The 25,196-nt window shown below is 44.6% G+C and overlaps 1 protein-coding gene across 2 annotated transcripts; it reads right to left on the reverse strand.

Moving 5' to 3' along the window:
- Positions 1–1,555: 1,555 nt before the first annotated feature.
- Positions 1,556–24,719, reverse strand: LPL (lipoprotein lipase; the record flags this gene model as incomplete). 2 transcript variants are annotated; one of them, XM_080928583.1, is made up of 10 exons in its annotated part: positions 24,423–24,714; positions 18,653–18,813; positions 14,701–14,880; positions 13,406–13,517; positions 11,608–11,841; positions 10,818–11,060; positions 8,153–8,273; positions 6,660–6,842; positions 5,533–5,634; positions 1,556–3,578 (listed from the first exon to the last, which is right to left on the reverse strand). In XM_080928583.1, coding segments are annotated over exons 1-10 (1,425 nt in total). In that variant the 5' UTR covers positions 24,511–24,714. The 2 variants fall into 2 exon arrangements, with proteins under 2 accessions (XP_080784709.1, XP_080784708.1); XM_080928582.1 differs by lacking the exon at positions 1,556–3,578 and having other exon boundaries at positions 5,529–5,634; positions 24,423–24,719.
- Positions 24,720–25,196: the final 477 nt, after the last annotated feature.

The following is a 25,196-nucleotide window of genomic DNA, read 5'->3' on the forward strand; positions in this document are numbered from 1 at the left end:
CAGAAACAATACATTCCTGTGGGAAAGTCTAGTATGAGTAGAAAAAACCAGCAACATGCGGACAATCTGTTGTGTAGCAATTCCCTTGGAAATGGGACATTCCATCCTGGAGGAGGGCTAGGACTAGATACGACTCAGGAAGTTCTAAAGAAAGGTTTCTTCAGATTCAGGAAGTATAACCTCACAAGTGTCAAGAACACCCTAAAACTTAGCAGAGTTGCATTGCTCCCCAATGTTAATAATATATGTAGTAAGGACTGAGGAGGGTGACTCCCCCAGTGGGTGGGCTGCCAGCAAGTGATCAGAGAGTACCAGGGCTGCAGCTTTGATGAATTGCTGCTTGTTTTAAAGTGCTTTTTCAGTGATGAGGTTCCTGTAGGCCCTCACTCAAACCTGGCAAGTAACCACCCTGAACTTAGTAATCTCACTAATTTGGTCTGTTGTCAGGTCCTGTCTGGAGTGAGCACACATTTGTCTACAACCCCTGCCCCCCAACAGTAGTCTATAACCACAACATGGTAGCTTTGGGTATGGTCTACTCTGACCCCTTGAGAGTATCCTACTTTACTCTAATAAATTCTAGTTTCTACAAGAAAGGAAAGGAAAGTATTGAAAATTAAACCCACCATGCAGATGATTCAATGTAAGAATACCTAACCTTCAAAGCATAACCTTCACTGATTCTTTCAAAATACAGCCTTGGGAATGTTTGACTTTCAAGGAATAAATTAGCAAGATAAAGCAAACTATGTATCTTTAATTTATGGCTGCATAAAAAGCTCAGCCCCCAAATGTGACAGGTGAAAACATTTATTCACAATCTCTGTGTGCTAAAAATCTGTGGGAATGGGTTAGGTTCTCACCTAAGGTTGTAACCAGGCTGTTGGTCACTAGCTTCTGCCCTTGGAGTTTGACAAATGTGAGGGAGCTAGCTCAAATTACTCAGATGCCCAGAGTTCCAGTTTTGGGCTCCGAATGGTCTGAGCTCCAGTTAGTGCCAAATGGTCCTCCCTAGAGTTTTACTCATGTGAATTCCTCCAGGTGAGTGCTCCAAGACAGAGTCAACATAAAAGATGGACCACAGTGAAAGTAAACCTCAGTAACCTTAGTTTTAGGAAGATGCTATAACTTATTCAGCATGCTTTTGGCCATATAGATCTATGAGGGAGAGACTACATGTACTCGGGTATTACTGCCAAGGGTCAGCATCATTGGAGCAACTCTGGAAACTGATTCCTGCCCTGTCTCCGCTGTATTGTGTATCTGCATACATGCGTAGTCTCCAGATGCAGTGTTCCATCTAGAGTAGTGTGAGATGGGAGATGTGATGAACCTATTGGTACCCAGAGTCTAGCACTAACTTACTGGGATGTCTGGACTGGATGCTGTCACAGAGCAGAGGAATTGAGATTACACTGATTCATTTAATTTTTTTAGATGCTCAGGCACACATCTAATGGGAAACTTACATTATTTCTATGTCTTAGTCAGCCTAAGAATAAATCTAATTTCCCTAGACTTTAAAAGGGCCAAATGATACAAAATGATGCCTTAGTATGATAAAATGTTCTCAATTTTATTGAAAGCAGATCCCATTTCTTCACACTGGTGAGTTTCTTTTCTTCGCTCAAAAGCCTATGGCATTGCGCCGTTTCATCAGCGTGAGACGGCTCAGTGAGACAATCAGTGATGGAGACGGGTACGACGTTAGCACCACAAATCTACACTGCGGAAAGCCACAACAGCCTCTCCAGTGTTTACAAGCTTTCTTACACATCCAGACATTATTTACAGCTAATAAATAAGATTTAAAGCCAAAGTGTCATTGAGATATGCATGCATGTATGGATATGCTGCAGTGACTAGCAATAATGGGGTTGCCGGTGACAAATTGTACATCAGTTGATTGTTAGCATTGACACCATGCCTGCCGAAACCAGTCACTTTTGTCCTATATTACACAGGCACAACCAACTTTCTCCTCGCAAGGGCTAGCATTCCAGCACGTCTGGCGCGGCTCCTCTGACATATGCCAATATTTCCCTTGGCTCTTTCCTTTCTGAATGACACTGAATGACAACTACACTTGTGGGGACTTTGCTTGTGGGTAGGTGTTCAGATACCCACACACTTCACAGTTTCTGTTCCCAGCAACAGCCTCTGAGATAGAACTTTTTTTAAAATCATTTTATATTAGTGAGTAGTAAAAGCAATCTGAAAATATGAGATCATTCATAAATAATTCTTCATTATTGATCTTTTTTTTAAAAGTAAAACAAAACATCAGCAACAAGCCTGGAACTTTCTATGGCTTTGCAGACTTTCTATGCTTTAATGACTCATCTTTTTCTACGCAACGGTTCACAAGCATCAAGAAGCACATCTACTAGGAATTTCAACTTTTACGTGATTAAAAAAAATGGTCCTGCTCTAAAACTTGTACTTTAGACAGTGGAGACTTTGAACCTGATCACATCTAAACCAGAAATTAATGTGATGTGTCAGAAGTTGACAGGTATGGCGGAGATGAGTCTACGAAATACTAATGACCGGACATTGAATGTATCCAAATGGATGAGAATGACTAAGAAAATCTAATAATAAAATGATGGTTATCAGGCTACCAGCACTCAGGAAGCTAAGGCAAGATGGTTGAGAGTTCAAGGCAAGCCTCAAGTACATAGTTTAGTTCTTGGTCAGGCCTGGTTACAGAGTGGGACAAGTGTGAATTTTTCTCAAGAAAGCAAAAATGAGAAGTAAAACCAACCAGGGCATGATTTCCCTTCAGCTCCATTTATGTGTCAAGCTCATTTCCAACATCTATCCAGAGAACAATGTTAAAATACATGACGAGATTTTAAAAGATCAAGGGATTAAGCCATAAAACTTCAAGTCTATTAAGAATTACTCGGTCTAGGTTTTGTGTCTCTGTTGACTTGTACTTTGTTGTAATGGGACTAAGGGTCAGGAGTTCATGAGCCATGTCCTTCATTGCTCTTACCAAGTCACATGTCCCTTCTTGCTTTTTTGGGGGTGGGGGTGGGGGATGGGGACTATATCCTAATAGTAAAACAACTAGTTACAAAGGCCTGGTGTTTTGAGTGCTAAAGAAATGAATCTGACTCATGCCACAAAAAGCATTGTCTACGTTAGACTTCAAGAAAACTTTGAAAACGTATCAGTTTAAAACCTCAGAGTTCTAATGAAGACAAGAGGCCCTTGCTTATTTTAGACCATGACCAAATGGGTCACATGAAGGAGTCTTATACTTATACTGTTGGGAACAAATGATTCCTCCTTAAGGGATACAGGACGCCATGCTTCCTTCTCCTTTTCGCTGTCTTCTGATGTTGGAAGACATGCTATTGAACATGAGATTCCTCACCTTTCGTTAGCCACCTTTTAATATTTGAGACCGTCTTCTATTTAACTAACAAGAGAGAGCCGGGATTGATACTCAGAAAAAACCCACTTTCAAACACCCAAACAGGGTATTTTTTTAAAAATAAAATTTACTTCATTTTCTTCAGTCTTCAAAGAACTCAGATGCTTTCTTCTCTTGTTGGTTTGTCCAGTGTCTGAGAAAAAAACAGAAGAAAGGATATTTACTCATCTGCTTTGTCTTTTACAAGTCTGATCCCTTCCCCAGCACTGTCATGAGGAAACAGTGTCCAGGTGACATTCAGAACAGAGCTTATGAGGTTCAGATAATAGATCTGGAAAAGTAGTAGCCTCCTAGGGCAGTAGACACACTTGGTGCACATACAGATAAGCCCTCATCCGAGCATTATCTTCAAGAAGACTGGGTCATGTGATGGCAAAAGTCACAAAGCTTTCCTATGGCTCTAAACATAATGAAAAGCCTGCTTCATTCCTTCCTTGTGAGCCTTCTGAAGAGTTAACAGGGGACATTAGACTGAGAGTCTGGGAGTGGAAAACCCCCAAAGAGCATCGTTTGATTCATAATCTTGAGTTTCAAGTGCATTTCAAGAAATGGCTTCCTTTCTATCTGTTCTTTAGAAATCCCATGAACAGACCGTAGACAGACTTCAGATAATTTCTTAGAAACAGGGTTACCAAGTACTTCATAAATAACAGAAGGTATTTCCTCAATTTGGGGGTTTATACTTATTAATGGGGTTCTTATTTTTATAGTCACATATCTACTTAAAGTTGCAGATGGGTGTGGGGGAAGGCAGGTGTGTATAAGTTGTGTATAAGTGTGCTTGTGTGCATATCTAAATTTTATACTGGGGTGCCCTGTTTCAACGAGGAGGTCAGTGTGAAGCTGTCTTGAATCTATGATTCAAAGAGGCAAAGTGCTTTTATGGCTTAGTGGAATTTCTCGCCTTAGTTAAGTGTTGTTTGCCAGTTTAATGCTGGTTAGCTACCTTCTACGGCAAGTTCCTCTTGGGCATTCACAGTGATGCTTGGGATCCATGTGGCATCTTATTTTTATCCGTTGCCATAATCCTATGTTTGTGTTGTGAAAACATACACATGCCATGTATGTATAGTGACAAAGGTTCTAAATAAAATTGCTAATGACACGTCAAATGTTACTGATAAGGCCTTATTGGTATTACTTTGCTTTCGTCCAGTTTTTCTCATCTCCCCATAGTAAGCACATATACCTTATATCTAAGTAGTCATTTTAAATGAGGTGATCATAATGGGTCAGTAATATTCTTTTTCTGAAGAGGCTACTTTTATTTGGTATTTCTGTTTGTACTCTAGAAAACAGGATAAAGCAAGAGCAAATGCTTTTTCTCCTGCCCGGTGACTCTGTGACCAGCCTCTGTCGTTGCTTCTGTTTCCTTGCCTTTGTGGTACTATCTCATATCTTCCTTTAATGTGTGTAACCTATTAGCACTTGGGGTCTGGCAGGGACTGAGGGGGAGGGATAAAAACAGCACATCCTGAGAGCTTGGGAAAGGAGATGGAAGGTCACATGCTTGGTCTCCACTTAGCACTGACGTGCTGGAAAGATTCTGCTACCAGCTGCCACTGGGGATTAGCCCCAGAGGTCATGCAGGACGAGCCAGCCGTTGTTTTGAGATAGAAGAACAGTTGCCTCTACTCTTAGTCCATGTTCTCCCCATATTTGGGCTTTCGACACAGTTTAGGTCTCTCCCGTGGGAGATCCATGTCCTGGAATCTGTGGCTATTAGAGAAAGAAGGTGACGATGTGGCTACAGCTGACATGAGATGCTTTCATGCCTGGATATGAACCCTGGGCTGAACCCCGGCCACAGTGGTCCCGATGGCATCTATGCAGCTAACAGACTTGCAGTAGTGGGAAAGGCAGACGTGAGGACAAGAAGTAAAAGCGAACTTGTCTGTTTGGGATGAAGGTCAGCACAGTGCAGAAGGAAAAGCAGCATTAAAAAAGGAAAAAAGGCCAAGCGAGCATAAGATAACAAAGAAGCGCTAAGAGAGAGATGCCCTAAAGGTGGCGACCAGAAAAGCTGCAGGGTAAAGAGATAGGCAGATGGCTCTTCATAGAGATGCTTAGAGAGCTGCGGTTCTCACCAGCCAGACTTCTTCAGAGACTTGTCATGGCATTTCACAAACACTGCGTAGTCCTTTCCCTTCTGCAGATGAGACACTTTCTCCCTAGCACAGAAGATGACCCTGTGGAAGAAAGTAGATGTGATCATGCCACATGGAACAATCAGAACAGCTGTTCAAAATGGGTCATATTAGCTAACTGTGGTGTGTGGTGATATTTTCAGTAGTTAAGATCACGTCTTACTCAGGTCTGACCAGTAGAGTCACAGAACCATCTCTTAGTATTGCTGTAGGAGAATTAGGGAGTCAGCTTTTAACTGCTTTGGGAACAAAGGCTATGTAGAATTTTTCTATCTATAGCATTTCTGAAAAGTTTTTGTATAAAAGTAAATTAATAATAATAACAACAATAATAATAACAACAATAATAATTTTTTCAATTCTGCTTTAAAGAGTTATTTCTATGAATGGTATGGTCACAAAATCTCTGGACTAGTATGTGGACATTTCAATTCTATGCAAATTATTTGTTCTATATTTCATAATGATTTTGTGCTTTCAGGAAATAGTCCTAGATGAACACACAGACTGCCTACTTTTGATCTCGGCTTTCCTTTCAAATAATTGGACCAGTTCAGGGCTCACATGTTCCTCACTTGAAACACAGAAATATTAGAGGCTGAGCATCTCCAACCCCAAAATCTAAGTTTCCAAACTCTCAGTCTTTTTGAACACCAAAATGATGGCACATGTGGGAACTTTCCCACCATGACCTCAGGGAATGGATGTTAGTCAAAATGCAGTCACTGCAAAGGTTCAGATTGCCTTCAGACTGTGTGTATAACAGACTGGGAAGTACACATCTCCTGCACAGCTCATCATATATGTGCAACTGTTCTAAGATCGAAAAAAAGAAAAAAAGTGAGTCCAAACATTTCCATTCCCAAGTGTGCAGGTGTGATTGGTACACAACAAGCCCCTCTGTGTGGCCATGAAAGAATATTCCCGAATCACTTCTGGAATAATTAACTAGGTCCCACAGGATTGAAAAGGAGACTTCCTAACATGCATGTTGAAGGCTCCCGAAAGGTTTCCCCAGGCACCGAGAGCCTGTGTAGGACAGGCGGGAGAACATTCAGACCCATTACTTTTTCTGAGTCTCTCCGGCTTTCACTCGGATCTTCTCGATGACAAAGCCAGGGCTGCTCCACCAGTCGGACCAGTTGAAGTAGGAGTCGCTCTTCCACCTCAGCTTCATCATCAGCAGCTCCCCGATGTCCACCTCCGTGTAGATCAAGAAGGAGTAGGTTTTATTCGTGGCGACCTCGGGCCTGAGTGAAAATGCCGTAAAGTTGGTTACTTCTGAAAATCAGCCTTTTCTCCTCCCGAAATGTAAATAGCTTTATTGTTTAGATATTTTAAAAATGTGAAACATGTCCAAGATGAATGTCAGCAGCATTTGGCTGCTCGAGACCCTGCGTCCCCTTTTCCTCCTCACACTACAAACCTGTACAGTTCTAAGGGAAAAGGTCATTAGGCGGTTTTCGGTTCCTGTGTTCATTTTTAATTTATACATGTGTTCCCCCAACTACCCAGTGTATATTCAGTTCTCTTCTCCACCTTTACCTCTTTTCAAGAACTCTAATTTTTAGAATCTGTATTGACTTTATTGACATGATGAATCATAACTCACATGGCCTTCGCCTCACCGTTAATTAACACTGTTTGTGGGATATATTCCATGATAATAATTATGCCACACTTGAATTTTTAAAAACATTCTATTGAGTCTTTCTTCAGGATATACTGTAAAAGAGACCTAGTCCTTGTACCCGTAGCTATGGAAAAGTATTTCCTTGCCGTCTTCCTTGCATGGGAAGTTTTTGCAATCAACGATGCAACCAGTAGGTGTGTGTTCTGATCAGTCACTTTCTAGTCACTGTGCATTTGAAAACGTGTTCATCTAACAGTTATTAAAAGGCATCACTAGTTTTCTCTAGTCAAAACTGAGTAAGACTTTGCCATGTGCATTTTAATTATCCTGTTTTCTCTATCTGTCTATCTATCTATCTATCTATCTATCTATCTATCTATCTATCTATCTATCATCTATCTATACTGACTTCCTGTTACAATTGTTCTTTGTTGTTGTTGTGTTTTTTTTTTTTTTTTTTTTTTTTTTTGGTGATACTGGGACCACATCCAAGTGATAGGTAATATCCATATCCCAGCCATATCCCTACTTCATAATGTTAACTCTTTTTTTGGGAACTTATCTACTTTATCATTGCTTCTTAAAAAAACAAAACAAAAGACCCGTATAGAGTAAACAAATATAAGAGCGATTAGAAAGCAGTGTTTCCTCATACAAAATGGTGGAAGAGCTCCATTTTTGAATTCTAATTTCTTTTCCTTCTTTTGGTATTTTGAAACAGAGTCTGTCACTCTACATAGACCATGCTGGCCTCGAACTCACAGAGATCTACCATGTCCAGATAAATTCTAATTTCTTTAAACTAGAATTTCTTTTCATGGGGAGGTCAGGAGTGTGTGTGAAGTTCTGTTTCCCAGATCAAGGGCTCTGGCAAAGAGCAAGGCTGTGACGGAGCCACAGTTTGGAAACAGGCCCAGGGATACTCACAGGGTGAAGGGAATGTTCTCACTCTCAGCCACTGTGCCGTACAGCGAAATCTCGAAGGCCTGGTTTATTTGCCTGTCATTCTCAGGTCCAGAAAAGTGAATCTTGACTTGGTAATGGAATACTGTAGGGGAGGACATTGGAACACAGCATTGATGGAGGCATCATTATTAGTCTCCATGGAAACATTATAGTCCCAAATGATTAAGCGATTCAGACTCACAGAACATGTGTTCTGAGCACCCAGACAAGAAGTGCACATGCTGCACCCTCTGAAGTGGCTTGGAAACAGTTTCTTGACGTGCTTTTCAGTGTGGCCATAGTGCACGGGAGCCCAACTTGTATCTGAATTGCCAACCTGGAAGGGATTACCAAACACACCCAGATGCTCTCCGTGACCTCCACTTACCTTGGCCACCTTATATTTCTACATCTATGCCAAACACATTTGGCATTTGCTACTGTGTTTCTGTTACTGTGTATGGCATTGTCCCCATTTCATGGGCACATTGTACCACCCCCACCCCATCTCATTCTGTTTCTTCACCATCCACACAGTGAGGCCTGTGGCACATGCAATACAGTGAATTCCTGTGAACCACCAGAAAAGCCCTGAGGTCTTTCTTACAGAGCCAGGTGCCAAATTGTCCTGACTTAGGAAATTTATCAGGAAGCAGGAACTTGAACTTCTGTACCTCCTTCCTGTTGTACCCACTTTCCTGCCAAAACCCTGCATCCAAACAGTTACTGTGACCAAGATGGGGATCATTCTGATGGTTATCTTCTGTAACCCAAGATTCCTATGTATATTTTTTATTACACTGATACCTATTAAGTGGGATTTCTCTCATGCTGAGACCCAACATCCTTAACTCTAATGGCAAAACGTGTGTAAAAAACTAGATTTTGATGTTATTTTGGATATTTATTTTCCTAAAAAAATTTTAGTACATTGCATTGTGATTTTTTGTGATAATCTATATTAAGTTTAGCTATTTGTCTTATTGTTGTGTGTGCGTATGTGTGTGCGTGTGTGTCCAGCTGGCCTCAAGCTCACTATGTCATTGAATATGTCCTTGAATTCCTGATCATCCTGCTTGTACCTCCCAAGGGCTGGGTACTACAGGCATGAACAACTATGCCAGCTTCATAGCTCATTTTACAATAGGAGTAAGTAGCTAGGTAAGCAAAACCAGAAAAACAAAACAACCAAAGCCCATGATTATTCAAACGTAAAGATAAATCATCTTGTGTCTAAGATAGTGCTGTAGGTTACCACAGGAAAGGCTGGTGCTAGAGATTGTCTGTGTGTCTCTAGTAAACCCAGACAGAAGCCTGTGTGACCCTGTGTAAGCTTCTCCCTGTTTTTAGAGTATGGCCTCTTCTGTCCCACACACCTGGTTCTAGAGTTAGAGAAAGTGAGAGTTCTCTCACAGCCTTTAAGATTTCTTTGACTATCATGTGCTCCAATATCTGGGCCATCTACTATTTTATCCCGGGAAGCTATATGATAAGTTCCCTTCCTTCAGGCTTCAACCGGGACTCTGCCAAAGGCAACCTGTCCAGAGTCGGTCTCTGACACCAGATGTATCTTACGATACAACGTTCTTTCCCCATGTGTGTCTTCTGTTCTTGCTCTAAGCTAGAGTCCAAGCCTTAGGGTCAAGTTTGAAATAAGGTCATGGCCAGATGGACATATAACTTGGCATTCTCGCTTCCTTAATGTGCTGGCTAGTTCTGTGTCAACTTGACACAAGCTACAGTCATCTGAGGGGAGGAAACATGTGTCCATATGATCAGGCTTCAGGCAAGTATGCAGAGTATTTTCTTAATTAGTGACTGATGGGGGAGGGCCCAGCCCATTGTGGGTGGTGTCACCTCTGGGCTGGTGGTCCTGGGTTCTACCATAAAGCAGGCTGAGTAAGCCATAAAGTGTAAGCAATTAAGCAGGACTCCTCCATGGCCTCAGTATCACCTCCTGCCTCCAGGTTCCTGTCCTGCTTGAGTTCCTGACCTGACTTCCTGTGATAATAAACAGTGATGTGAAAGTGTAAGCAGAATAAACTCTTTACTCCCCAAGTTTCTTTGGTCATACAATTTCACCTCAGCAATAGGAACCCCAACTAAGACTCCTGCAATATCTGAATATCGGTGGTTCTTGACTTCAGGTAAAGCAAATTTTTGAAGTGGCAAATGTTCTATGAAGTTCCAGAAAGTAATTTAGCCTTTGTGGACTATGTGGTCTTTGTGTCAGTTGCCTGAGCCTGCCTTTGAGGCAGTGTTAGATAATATGGAAATGAACGTGTCTGACCATGTTCTAATAAAATTTTATTTACAAAACAAGTGGTAGACTGAATTGGGCCTAAGGGCTAGAGTTTATAATCTGAGTGATGGTTTCAAATTAGCTTTATCACCGTACTAATGGCTTGTCACAGCTACAGAGAAAGCTGGATGCAAATTCAAGGCTGAGCACTGGGGTCCTGCTGGTGTGGGAATCAAGAGCTAGAAGAAGTGGACTCGTGAAACCCTTCTGTATTAACAGAGGCACAAGTGAAGTTTCAGGACTTAGTAACATCACTCCATTAACTATTCTAATAGACAGACGTGGCCCATGATTACAGAGATGGCGCGAACCGATTTCCTCTCCTTCCCACAGCTTCCGGTTTACCTTTGTAGGGCATCTGAGAGCGAGTCTTCAGGTACATCTTGCTGCTTCTCTTGGCTCTGACCTTGTTGATCTCATAGCCCACGTTGTTACAGCGATTCTTCCTGCAGCTCAGGCAGAGCCCTTTCTCAAAGGCCTCCTTGGAGTTGCACCTGTACGCCTTGCTGGGGTTCTCTTCATTCAGCAGGGAGTCAATGAAGAGATGAATGGAGCGCTCATGTGAACACTTCACTAGCTGGTCCACATCTGGGCAAAGACACATGAGAAATTGCAGTGACATGAGAAATTGCCTTGCACGAGCTTAGACAACACCTGAGGGAGAAGTTGATCCCCTCTAGCTTAACACAAACTTCCCTTTGCTGAAAATGTCTACCACTTCTAGGTGCTCCTAAAAGCACAGTTCTAGAAACCACACCATAAAAAGAATAATTGTTAAATTAGGACTTGAGAGGCCAGAGGACGAACTTGGTCCTTGCCTTCCTCCTTGTCAGACATAAGGTCTCTTCTTTGTATCCAGGTCAGCTGGCCTGCAAGATTCTAGGGACTTTCCTATCTGCCTCCCACCTCACTGTAGACTGTTTGGATTACAAACATCTGGCTTTTATGTGGGTTTTGTGATCTAAATTTAGCTCCTTACATGTGCACAGCAAGCAATGCTTTACCCACTGAGCCATCTTCTCTCCCCACAAGTGTGTATACTGAAACCACATGGTGTAAAGATGGTGAACCAGAAACAAGGTCGTTGAGACATAAGCCTCCAAATCCACATTTAAGTGACTTGTGGTTTACTCACCTCCAAGTCCTCTCTCTGCGATCACACGAATGGCTTCTCCAATGTTGCATCCTGGCTGGAAAGTGCCTCCATTGGGATAAATGTCAACATGCCCTACTGGTTTCTGGATCCCAATACTTCGACCAGGTGACCCCCTGGTAAATGTGTGTAAGACATCTACGAAATCTGCGTCATCAGGAGAAAGGCGACTGGGGGCTTCTGCATACTCAAAGTTAGGTCCAGCTGGATCCAGGCCTTGGAGGGAAAAGGAGACCATGGATTTTTCAAGTCTGCAGTAAGTTCAATCCTCAAATCTGCATCTGTTCTTGTGGGTGTAACTGGAAGTCTTTTAAATTCCCATCAGCTGATTGTCTTCGCAGTTGGATCTTTCTGTGACTAAAAGTCAAAAATGTAGGCATAGCTCTTCTAAAATGGAATCTCCCTCACTCTCTTGCTGTCTCTCTTCCCTCTCATCCAAGGCTAGCCTCAAACTCTTGATTCCCCTACCTAAAATTCCTCATTGCAGTGATTACAGATGTACGCCAGTGTAGCTCACATATCTGAGTTTCCCCCACCCTCCACCTTTCTCCAGATGCTCCTGTTACTAGGTTGGCTTTAAACACACACCATAGCTGTCGATGGCTTTGAACCTGCTGCCTTCACATTTCCAGCATTAGTATTCCAGGCATGCACCATCAGGTCTAACCTGCAGCTCTTAAATCTACAATTAGAGATGTAAACCAACAATTTCACACCTAATGGCCTAACACCCTCTTCCAGGTTGTTTCTGAGATTAAAGGTCTGGGACCTTTAATCACTGATGAATTCTTTTTTCCCTCTCTACACCAAACCATTTATAGCTACTTTGTAGATGACTGTCTTATTCCAAAGCTCTCTAGAATCAGTCCTTCTGGTGCTGTGTGAGAGGGAGACATCTGTGGAAGAGAGGAAGGTGAGAACTCTTTCTCAGAGGAACGTGTGGGTCCTGTGCTTAATGCTCCTGTGTGCTCCCGTGTGCTCCCGTGTGCTCCCGTGTGCTCCTATGTGCTCCTGTGTGCTCCTGTGTCCTCCTGTGTGCTCCTGTGTGCTCCTATATGCTCCCGTGTGCTCCCGTGTGCTCCCGTGTGCTCCTCTGTGCTCCTCTGTGCTCCTGTGTTCTCCTGTGTGCTCCTGTGTGCTCCCGTGTGTTCCCGTGTGCTCCTATGTGCTCCTGTGTGCTCCTATGTGCTCCTGTGTGCTCCTGTGTGCTCCTATGTGCTCCTGTGTGCTCTTGTGTGCTCCTGTGTGCTCCTGTGTGCTCCTGTGTGCTCCTGTGTGCTCCTGTGTGCTCCCGTGTGCTCCCGTGTGCTCCTGTGTGCTCCTGTCAACTCTTGTGTGTTCCTGTGTCCTCCTGTGTGCTCCTGTGTGCTCCTGTGTGCTCCTGTGTGCTCCTGTGTGCTCCCGTGTGTTCCCGTGTGCTCCTATGTGCTCCTGTGTGCTCCTATGTGCTCCTGTGTGCTCCTGTGTGCTCCTATGTGCTCCTGTGTGCTCTTGTGTGCTCCTGTGTGCTCCTGTGTGCTCCCGTGTGTTCCCGTGTGCTCCTATGTGCTCCTGTGTGCTCTTGTGTGCTCCTGTGTGCTCCTGTGTGCTCCTGTCTGTTCCTGTGCCTCAGCAGTAGATGGGAAGCTGGAGCTCAGACAGAGATGATGAATACTGGGCACGAGTCCCCAACACCATGCACATGGGTATCTGGTGGAAGCAGCTTGGATTCTCTTTCAGAATGATGGTCACATTGCTTCTTGTGATAAACGAATAAAACAAACTAACAAATGCCTCTTACCAGTAATTCGATTGACCTTCTTGTTGGTCAGACTTCCTGCCACGCCAGCAGCATGGGCTCCAAGGCTGTATCCTAAGAGGTGGACATTGTCCAGGGGGTAGTTAAATTCCTCCTGGGGGAGAAAAGAAAAGTCTTTGTGTAGCTCTTGGTCAAATATCAAAACTAAAAGTAGTAAAACTGAAAGTAAATGTTGGTTTTAAAAATTGGCACTACTGTACATGAATTATTGAAACTAGGAATTTTTTCCAAACATCTAAAATGTATTACCTATATATAAATATATACATACATAGAGAGTCTATAAATATATACTACATGGTAGATGTATATATACATATATATACACTATTTAAACAAACAAACAAAACAAACCTTCGACATCAACTTCCAGAGTGTGGTCCCCAAGAGAAGGAAGTGGGTAATAAGTTGTAGGCAAGTCCAATTCTATCTCTGTCCTATATGTCCTATATGTTCCCCCAACTGTCTTTCTGCCTCAAGTCATCTCTGTTCCACACCAGGAGTGTGACTACATGGGCGGGAACTGCGGTACGAGCCAAGCACTGCTAACTGCCTTGTTAGCGGCTGGGATTCTAAGGAGAGTCAACGCAGGATACAGATACAGATTCCAGCTGAAGGGAAAAGGTGCTGAACATGCTGTCTTTCCTCTGTCCTAAAAAGCAGGGCTTTTGTTTATGCTACCAACTTAGTTCTTAGTCCCAGCAGATCTGTTCACTGAAATATCAAAGGACACGGCAGGGCGGGCAGGGTGTATAAGCTTGTCGTTCTTACCTGTGGTGGTTTGGATATGCTTAGACCAGAAAGTGGCACTGTTAGGAGGTGTGGCCTGGTTGGAGTAGGTGTGGCCTTGTTGGAGGAAGTGTGTCACTGTGGGGGTGGGCAAAGAGAGCTTCCTCCTAGCTGCCTGAGGATGCCAGCCTCCTTTGGACTGCATTAGGATCAAGATGTAGAACTCCTGACTCTAGTTTCCCGTCTGCCTCCATGCTGCCATGCTTTCTGCCATAGTAATGACTGAATCTCTGTAAACTGTAAGCCAGCCCCAATGAAATGTTGTCTGCTATCAGACTTGCCTTGGTCATGGTGTCTCTTCACAGCAATAAAACCCAAGCTAAGACGTTGCCACAATGTAAAAATGCTCTTGTGAAAATTTAAACGGCTTCAGAAAACACCTTAGATCTCAGAGAACAGGCAATAAGATAAAACACAAATCAGCCACGTGTCTAGCTCTAAGCAGGAGTTTTGTCCTCCACACAGGTGGCTCCTTCTTCCAGTCTTACCTCCATCCAGTTGATGAACCTGGCCACATCGTTTCCCACCAGCTTGGTGTAGCCAGCAGACACTGGATAGTGTTGCTGGGCCCGATACAGCCAGTCAACTACGATGACATTGGAGTCAGGTTCTCTCTTGTACAGGGCGGCCACAAGTTTGGGCACCCAACTCTCATACATTCCTGTCACCTAAAAAGGACAATACAGGATTTCTTTTGATTATAATTTATTACAAACATGGCAAGCATCTACGTAAAATGAAAAAGACACCATGCATGGAAACCCATTGGCTCAGGCTGAAAATTCAAGCCTCAAGGCTCTGATTCTTTCCTAGCCCTTCCCCCTTCCAGGGCAAAGGTGAGCATACCAGGGAGAGTGCTGGCCCCAAGAACAGCAGACTAGACATTATCTTGATTTAAAAACTTAGGTTTTATCAATTAGTAAGATTTCAACAGTTTACACTATTTAAAAAAAAGATCAGGGACAATATATTAAACATTTATAGCCAAATTACACACTTTTTAGAAAGGAAATGCTGTTTAATTACTTTTAATTAAACTAGGAAATGTTTCCCAGCAGAATCAATTTAAAGACCAGGCCTGCTGGACATGTCTCTAATTTTGGCAACTTTGAAGAGCGATGCAAGAGTTGTTACAGAATGATTGCAAGATCGGCCTTAGGGATCTTAGGGAGACTGTCTCACAAAAGTGGGAAGAGGGCCGGGGCAGTGGACGGTGGCGAAGTGCTTGGCTTACATGTGCCCAGGCTGAGCACTAGAAACTGCATAATAGGAAAAAGAGATTTTTAAGAGGTGCGGATGCACTGCTTATAGAGAACGGTCTGCACAAGCAAACCATTTGCTAAGGTTGGTAGGCTCAGGTCGCATTGTAGCCACAGTAAAGGCTACCAACTGCAAAAACCAACAGAGCAAAGGGACCCTTGGATAACCCCAATCTACTGACTCCATCCGGAGTTTTACACTTAAACGATGAGTTCTTTTAGACTCCTGTTGTTGTTGTTGCTTATGCATTTATTAGACTTAAATACCCAAACATGAGCTTCGCTTCACTCCCTGCACTAGGCAAACTATACAACTTTTCACCTAGTTTCTGCGCCCTGTGTGGGGACAAGGCCAGCCTGAGATACAGATTATAGTTATACCTTTCCTGTTAATCAGTTCTGTAAACTAACGTCAGCCTTCCTGGGACGCCTGTAACCGAGAGCTGGCTCCGGATAGCTCAAAGCTCCCACACACATTTCCACTTGTGACCAGTCTGGTTCCGATCTCCTTGTGGGTCAACTCCGAACTATTATAAGCATGGGGAGAAGGCAAAGAAGAAACGCTACAAAGCAGATGTCAGCCCACCGAAGCCCCAGTTAAGCCTCCTTGCACAGGTCTCAGCCAGGATACTTCAAATTGGGGTTGAGAGCGTGTCCTTGAAGAAACAAACGGAACACATGCAGACTGTCCATTCTGGACTGGCTGCACTGACTCCCTTAGCAGCCCCAGTTCGAGATCAGAAGACTGTGTCATTTCTTCAGAACATAATGTTAATGGCACTGACTCCTCCCACCCCCCAGTGAAAAGCAGCAAGTGCAAAGCTCTAGTGGGAGTGGGCAGTTCTCCTGACGTGAAAGAAGAGTGTCCTGACTTCCCCGAGTCTGTGCCCTTGAGTGGCCTGGAAGCTTATCTCTGATAAGCTGTTTGTTCTAGGTTCTGTTGTACCTTTCTCTATATCAGTGTTTCCAAGTTAGGCAGTCTGGAAAAGGGCAGGTGACCAACTTACCTACACTGCTGGGGACTTGAATGAACTCAGCAGCAACTCATCCAGCCCTTCCCTTTTCTGATTCAACATAAGATATACGTGAAAAAGGGAACCGAGGAAGCTGCAGACTGTCCTCTGCTCAGAAAAGGTCTTTTCTGGATTTCTATTCTTCCAAGCCTGTGTCAGACAAGCTAATGACCCGGACTCCACCCTGCCGCCTGTAGCGGGTGTTTTGACTGAGCTCAGCCAGCGTTTGCTTAGATAAGCCAGGATCAGCTGGCTTTATTACGGCTTCCAGACACAGTGAGCCGTGAGATAGGGAAACACAGCAACCTTGCCCGAGGTTAGCACTCAAAACACCAAGATTTGTGAGGCACCTGAAGAGCACAGGTGCGTTTTGTGAGGCACCTGAAGAGCACAGGTGCGTTTTGTGAGGCACCTGAAGAGCACAGGTGCATTTTGTGAGGCAGTAGTACCAGAGGCCGAATCTGGCACTGCTTAGATACTGCATTTGTCATGTTATCTTCATAAGAGAAGGGTCTCCCAGCCCCGCTGCAACTTTCTAAGGCACCAAATTCTTTCAGGGGTTGAGATGTGTGAGGGTTGAGACCTGCACCTGCTTCCCATGCATAAGTGAGCATAAACTTCTTGGGAAGTATTAAGGGCCATACTATGTGCATCCAAACCGTCTCCAAATATCTCCAACATAAAGACATTTAGCATAACTGACAGACATAACGGACAGTTTCTGTTAGGGACTTAGACTTTCTTCATATGCTATCTACTAAATGACATCTTAAAAACAGAAACATCTGTATAGGTCCTGCTGTTGATTTATTAATAGAGATCATAAACAATTACAATAACAAAATCATTCAGTGTGTGGGAAGAGATGTCTGCATTGGATGTATATCGCTTTTACCTAAATCTTCTTATTGGAATGCTATCTCGGTGTTTGGAGTCTAGCCTCAGGTGAGATTGCTGTGTTTCCCTATCTCACGCTCACCTGGAAGCCGTAATAAAGCCAGCTGATCCTGGCTTATCTGAGCAATCGCTGGCTGTGTTCAGTCAAAACACCTGCTACAGCATTCAAAAGTTGCATCTAAACAGGAACATGATGCATCTTTAACCGTCTATTTTATATAAATCATCTCGATATATAGTGCAGCCTGCTCACAAGAAACAGAACTGTAAAAGCAAACCAAAACAGTCACATTACAGGGCCATGGAAAGCAACTATTTGGCATATTCAGGAGGGGCTATTTATGAATATTGTAAATATGCAGCTTTAACCACAGCTTTTACTCTTGTTCCTCTTCTTTTTATGTGTGTGCATGTGTGTGGGTGGGTACCTGTGGGACAACCTGAGGTTCCTCAGGAGCTGTCCACCTGGCTTTTTGAGATGGGATCAATCTCGATCAGAAATTGGCCAAATAGCTAGGTTGACTCACTAGTGAGCTCAACAGATCTCTGTCTGTGCCTCCCTGGGATTATAAGGTTATGTCCCTGCGCCCTGGTTTTTATTTATTTTTTAAATGCTGGAATAGAACTCAGGTCCTGTGCTTTCAAGACACTTGAACTACCTTCAGCCTTCTTCCATGACAGTTCTCTGGTAAGCTCCCGTAAGGCTGTACCTGGGGCAACCTGGAAGCAGGAGGGCCTTAGTGAAATCTAGATGAAGTCCTTTGTTTTACACTAGGTTAGTAAGCTGAGGCCTAGGGGTGACAAATGGTCTGATCACATCACAGGGTTGGACAGCAGCCAAAGAGGCACCTGACCAGCTTTTCTGCTCTGGCCTCCTCTTACTGTCACAGGTGACCTTCAGGAAAGAGCCTTTGCTGAACTAATACATGGAGGCATGAATGAATGAATGAACGAGCAAATCTTTTCCTGGTTCTGTGTATCAGGATCATGCCAGGTTTCTGCTGGCTTCCCAAAAAACAGTAACATGTCCTTATCTAGTGTTGGGTGGACCACCCTTTTTCTGCCTCCAGGAATGATCCAAAGGTAGCAGATAGATGTTGTGTTGAAACAAAGGTGGGCACCGGCCAGGGGAAGGACTCATGAACTTCTGAACCAAGATGGCCTCTATTCAAGCTTAGAGGAAGCGGTCAGAGAGAGAACAAATACAGACAGTGAGTTTCCAATAGCTGGGGCCTGGTTGACCCCACTCTTAGTTCCAGAAGCACTCTTACCGTCCATCCATGGATCACTACAAAGGTCTTGCTGCTGTGGTTGAAGTGACAGTTAGACACAGAGTCTGCAACTCCAGGAATGAGATGACAAGTGTCCTCAGCTGTGTCTTCAGGGGTCCTTAGGGCAAATTTACTTTCAATGTCTGAAAAGTCTCTTCCCCCTACAGGAAAGGAAATGGGAGGGATTTATTCAGGAGGGTTTTACTCAGGACTTACGGGTTGTAGGTTCACAAGCAGCTAATGCCAACCACACCCTTGATTTTTCTAAAGGAAATGGGTCTGTGCAGGTGTGAGGACCTGTGTCCAGAACAGCAGAACCCACAGAAATGCCAGATGGGCATGGCAACCTGCCTGAAATGGTATCCTCACAAGGCAGAGGTGGGAGCTTCTGAGCAAGTTGTAGTAGCAGTCATATTGGTGAGCTCTGGGTTTCATCCTAAGACTCTGCCTCAAAGAATAAGGTGAAAGGGCGATCAAGAAAGACAGCCTTCAACTTCAGACCTCCAACACACGTACCCAGGTCTACTTGCACACACGCAAACACCACGCACTACCGTATGCACGTGCACATAAGAGTATTTTTGAAAGAGGAAAGAGAAGAATGTGGGCTGCGGGAGAATGCCTGACAACGCACTGGTGACAGTGTAGGCAGAGATGGCCTTAACTATGACTTCAGCCATCTGACTGCCAGCCCTTGCTCTCAGTCCCCGTCCAGTTAGGGAGTATGTGGGTGTGCATTTAACTCACACACGTGAACTGCTATGTGGAAATTCCTTAATTTCATCATGGCGCAAGTGACTTGGCCAAGATGGGAAAGGCAGGGCAGACTAGTACCCAGGAATTCTGGTTCAAGTTCAAAGTGCACATAAATCTCATGTTGTGTGGCTCCTGCTACGTTTTGAGTTATTCTGCTTTTTAAAAATATATAATTGTTATATGTTTATCTAGGGTTTTCCTAAGAGAACACAATCAGACTCACTTGAAGGAAGGACTTTTCCACCTATTATCAGAATTTTAAAGAAGGAACACTGGGAAACATTCAGTGTCCTAACTGCAGCCTGTGCTGTCTCAAGCCATTTTGAGACAGTGGAGGGTTCGGTGACACCATGGTGTGTGTGAGCCACAGTCAGTACACTCTCTAGGTGGCTCTCCTCTTCCTTTTGTCCTTAGAATACTTCACACAAAGTTAGACCTTTAATATTTCAGCAAACCTTGGCTAGGCGGTGGTGGTGCACGCCTTTGATCCCAGCACTTGGAAGGCAGAGGCAGGCAGGTCTCTGTGGGTTTGAGGCCAGCCTGATCTACATAGTGAGGTTTACAACAACCAGGTCTACACAGAGAAACCATGTTTCAACAAACCAAAATAAATAAACAACAGTAAATATGACCGCAGGAGCTTGTTTTTCTTCTACACACTAAGTCTTCAACTGGATTAGGAGAGAAGGTAAACATAGATTTTGAAACTATTGACATATCTAAATGCCGATAAATTGTTATGATAACTTATAGAAATAAAACATTGGTAAGTTGTTAATACACTCAGATCTTTTTCAAGAAACAGACCACAGAAGAGCTAGGTCAGGGACAATTACTTAACTCCTGGTCAAGTTACAGACAAAGTCTATTTACTATATGAATATAGGGAGAATTGAAAGGTCTCTCTTTTCAAATTTCCAACTTAGATAATTAAGGCACCGCTCATGTCTCAATAGAAATACATTCCTTCTCTTAATAACTACAAATCGAAACCTCTAACTTCAAACTGCCATTCCGAAAGTCAAGTCAAGAAGGATGATAAGAAGGATTTGCTAAAAGCGAAAGCGCAGGCATTATAACTGAGCTCCTCCTGCAGTTATCTGAAGACTGGCAAGCCTTTTCCTTTTTAAAGATTATGTTTAATGCTGCGGTTGGTGTCTGAGTGATCCATTAGAAGCAGATTCAATCATGCATGTGCACACACACACACACACACACACACACACACACATGCACACTCTATAACACGTGTGGAGGTTGGACTAGGCTCTCCCCTTCCACTCTATGGGATCCGGGGATAAAACTCGGGTCGTCTGGCTTTCATACAGCCTTAATCTGCTAAACCATCCGCCAGCCTGACTGTCAGTCTGTTTCAGTCAGAGGAAGCGAGCGATCCAGCAGACAAGCTCCCATTTTTTTGCATTGCTGCGTCAGAAGATTACCTTGAACAGCTCCAGAAATGCCACTCTCTTGTGACCTCCTTTACTCTAGAATTTGGCAAGTTAGTGGCCCTGCTGACTTTGAAATGGCTGTGGGTATTCTCTGAAATTATTAAGGCTGACTTTGTAGGTTTCCATGAAAAAAAATCCAGTTTAACCTGGAGAACCATATCCAGGGTTCAGGTTAGATGCCACACAACCAGCTGTCTACGAACCCACTTGGTGGATGAGAAAAGAGACAGGAATTCATCTACCATCACATAGATCTGCACATGGAAGTCTCATTTTAGTTTTAATTTAAGTGTGCGTGTGCGTCTGTATGTGTGTGTGTGTGCGTGTGTGAAGTTTTCATATTAAAATGGTTCTGTTTAATGAGCTAGGCAATAGTCTCAATTTTATGTTAGCTATGAAATCACAGATCTTTCTGCTGCTTACTCTGTGCAGGAGGAATTTTTCATGTCGCTAGTTAGTGTCCGCTGCCTGTTAAGAATGTCTAAGTGTCCTAAAGATTTCCCAACTGCTGTGGTCCCTGAAGCAGTGACTGATAAGAGCGTGTAGAGACAGGTAAGATGACCCAGGCAAGCTTCCATAAGATTTCGTCATCAAGGTGCACTCTTGGTCGACTCAGAGTGTCAGGTGAGCGTGACTAATCTGAGGTGACTGTTGCTAAGGAAACAAAGAAATGTATCAGTGACTCTGCATTCATCCAACCATTCTGCCTTTTGCTATTTTCCTAGGAAAATTAAGTCCACATTGGAAAAAGAGAGAGGACAAGAGGGAGGAAAGAAAAAAGAGGAGAGGACTGAGGAAATGAGGGAGATGGGGAAGAATGGAGGAGAGGGACAGAGTATTCCCTTCAAAGGCTTCCATTCTGAATTTGACCCAAAACAGCAATAATACCCTGACAACTGTGACCACCCAGACAGGTCCTACTTACACATGGGGTGATGTGTAGGTAAATCAGGAGGTGATATTTCCCTTTACTGTGTAATCATTATTCCTACGGATCCAAAAAGACAGCTCAAATGCAGCGCATAACAAAGAAAGCAATCTACCCTGCTAACGATAACAGTCATAGAAATGAAATTGGGCTTAGCGAGATCACCGTGGGGAGGGTGGGGTAGGACAGAGGGCACTGTACTGCTGTCAGAAAAAGCAGCTGAAGTAACAGGTGACAAGATGATAAGATGAAGGCCATCAGTGAAGGAGCACCAAGTGTCAGTTACCGTCACAATTCGCTTTTCTCAGATGAGCCACACACACATCGCAATGCAGCCTTGGTAGTGATAATGCACAACCAGGCTGTGGCCAGAGGAAGAGGGGACAGGACCCCGTGAAATCTGACAGAGTATCAGCCGAGTATCACAGTCTCCTCTACAACACAGCAGTAAAGGGAAGCTGTGCTAAAATACCCTGTCAAACACTCTGAACACCCCCCTCCTGCGACTCTTCCCCCACTTGTCCCCCCACAGCTTTCAGTGCTGCCATTAATCAATCACTCCCTTGTCAAGCTCGGTTCCAACGTCAACGCCCTGTTATTGAACTCTGATATTAACCTGCAGGTGAGTGGTGAGCAGGAACAGGACCCCATGCAGCCGGACCCTCTCTAAGCTCTCTCTGCTTTCCTGCCTGGGGCCAGGAGAGGCTGCAGGAGCTCCAGGAAGAAGCCCTGGGCAGCGCCTCTCAAACTCAAACTCACACACTGTTCTTGGAAAAAAAAAAACTGTGAACAAGGAAACTGGGAGCCCAGAGGGGAACTGGCTTCACTCCAAGCCTTGCCTTTCTCACCCAGTCTTACCTCTAGGTGAATTCATTTGTGGGACAAAGGGCTCAGCCTGCTGTGGTAGAAACCCACTCTGAAGTGCGGGTAGAGAGAACGGAAAGATGACATCTGCTTAGGAATAATATTCCCCAATACAGTTTATTGATAGGAAAACCGGGTGTTGGCTAAAATCCAAACTTACTATGTTTTTACTTAGGTGTCCCTTTAAATCAAAGTATGAGGGGCGGCGGTGGGTGGGGGGAGAGCTGGGTACTTTGAGTCGTGCCAACTTTCCTAACGCTAGAGCTCATGCAGCTAAACCCAGAAGGGTGACACTAAGTAGCTGAGAAGCTGGTTCCAGAACTTCTAAAGGAACCTTTAGCAAAACCTGAAAGCGTGGATGACCTTTTCTACGGAGGTTTACGGTAAAAGTCGTCTTACACTGTGGTGTACTTTCTGAAATATGAACTGAAAGTTTGCTCCTATTTTCTTAACCAGAGTTGCAAACCATGGAGAAAGACAACCTGCCACTGGAGAGTCAGAATCTCCGGTGTCCTCAGAACACCAGAGATTCTTATCTTTCGTGTGGGTCTGCCACGATGGATTCTCTCTCCTTTCATGACAAGGCATTTACAACTATACGCACAAATAAAAGCGAGATTTCAGCTGCAGTCTTAGATTCCACTAAGGCTGCGGACGTACCACCTTAGAGCACCTCCAGGGGACACCACCCTCATGGCGAGTCCACCAGCAGCAACACAAGGAAGCTCCAGCCTCCTTTTATGACTGGGTTCAGTCACTTTTTGAGTCTGTGTTCTGTTAGGCTCAATCAAGGTTCAAGTTACAAGGCTTCTCAATTGTGGGCAGGTCTCGACTTCAAGGCCATAAAGCGACTTGCTACCGACCCTAGTCGTCTTCTCTAGGCAGAGAGAGCAGGCGGAGCCGTGGAGTTGACCAATTTTGAGACCGCAGTGGTGAAAGCGATCTCCCTTCTGCTCTAGAAAAGCCCATGTGCTCTCAGCTAGCTGAGCGCCTCGCTTAGGGCGCTCTCCCAGGACAGCAAGGATAGGATACAGTGCTGAACTGGCAACCTCCAAGCCACAGGCTGGTGGCTGAGCCTCGTTTTCTGGAAGGTAGGCTCTTCGCTGGGCTTTCTTGAATAGTGAGCTAAGCCGAGCCCAAGGGGCGCTAGCAGGACGCGGGTTCCCAGGACTCTGTGCCATGCGTTCCCCGGCACCACCGCGCATTCCCATTCTCACAGTGCCCTATGCAGTTGGAGTGCGCGTTATGCGTCCTCCCACCCGCAACCCCGATGGGGGCACACACGGTTCACTCTTCCGGCCTCCGGAGGGGTCTGACCCGCAGTTCCAGCAAAGTTAGGGTCACCTTGGCCCGCGTGCCTTGCATTCAGCACCCCCATTCCCTATGGGGAGGTTACTACCGGTCACTACAGCTTCTCTCCACCTCTGCATACCACCCCAGTCCCACGCGTCACATCCCCTGCCCCCGCCGTTCCCTACGATGGCCCGCAGCGGAGGAGAGCAGGGGATGGAGCGGGAACTCCGGAGAAAGGAAAAAAAAAAAAAAAAAAAAAAAGCGGGAACCGGAGTCGCCGCAGCGTGATGGGAGGCAGTGTCTCTTCTTTCTTCTCCTGGATTTCACTCCAGCCACCCTTCCCGGGAACCTCTTTGGCTACTGCGCCTGGGAGTCCCAGTGCACGTCCTTTCCAACTTTCTCCCTCCCATCTTCAGATGGAGAAAAAACGGTCCGGTCCGGGTCTGCAGGTGGAGGGGAGTTGGCGCGAAAAACTTACCGTTTGCTGCGGCCACCCCTCCGCGGAAGGCGGTCAAACTCTGGAGCCAAATTCCCAGGGCCACCAGGAGCAGGGCTTTGCTCTCCATCTCCGCGCGCGCCCTTCTGCTGGAACTGCGCGGCGCAGGCAGTCAGGCGAGCGCGGATGCAATGGGTTGATCCGGAGGCGCCGGAGGACTGGAGCGCGGTGGAGCGCTGCAGGGCAAGTCAACCTTTCAAGGGGAGGGCAGAACAGCTACAAGGGGCAGAATTCCTTGGAGGAGGAGGAATGGAGTCTGACACTGTTTCCAGTGCACAGCTGTTTAAGTGACTCGAAATATGCAAATAAGCCTCATCACCTATTGGCTATAAAATCATAAGTTGGGGGGAGGACTCTAAATTCACTTCCAAATATTTGAGCACACTGTAACGAGGCTCAACGGTGCCAGCAAGAAGAAGGGAAAAGGGCAAGAGGGAAAGCTTTTTGTCGTTAGGACTCCAGTTTGCCTACCCAGAGGAACACGATCCCCAGGGACCCCCGTAGAGTTAGGGAGGAGGGGTTTAGGCTGATTTATGCTAAGTAGTCTATGGTCAGTTTTCTGAGGGGAAGAAGTTTTGCTCTTTTTATTGTTGGCAATATGGATCTCCTTCTGTGGTAGAAGACCCACTTGCTTTAACTAGTTTCTAATTTTTGCCTTATGTAAATTGTACTTGATCCTCTGATTCAGAAAGAATAACTCAAGAATAACATCTATTTTCAAAGGCAGAAAGTCCTGGTCAAATATTGTAAGCTATC

Source organism: Micromys minutus, assembly GCF_963924665.1.
Source record: "Micromys minutus genome assembly, chromosome: 14".
Classification (NCBI taxonomy): Eukaryota; Metazoa; Chordata; class Mammalia; order Rodentia; family Muridae; genus Micromys; species Micromys minutus.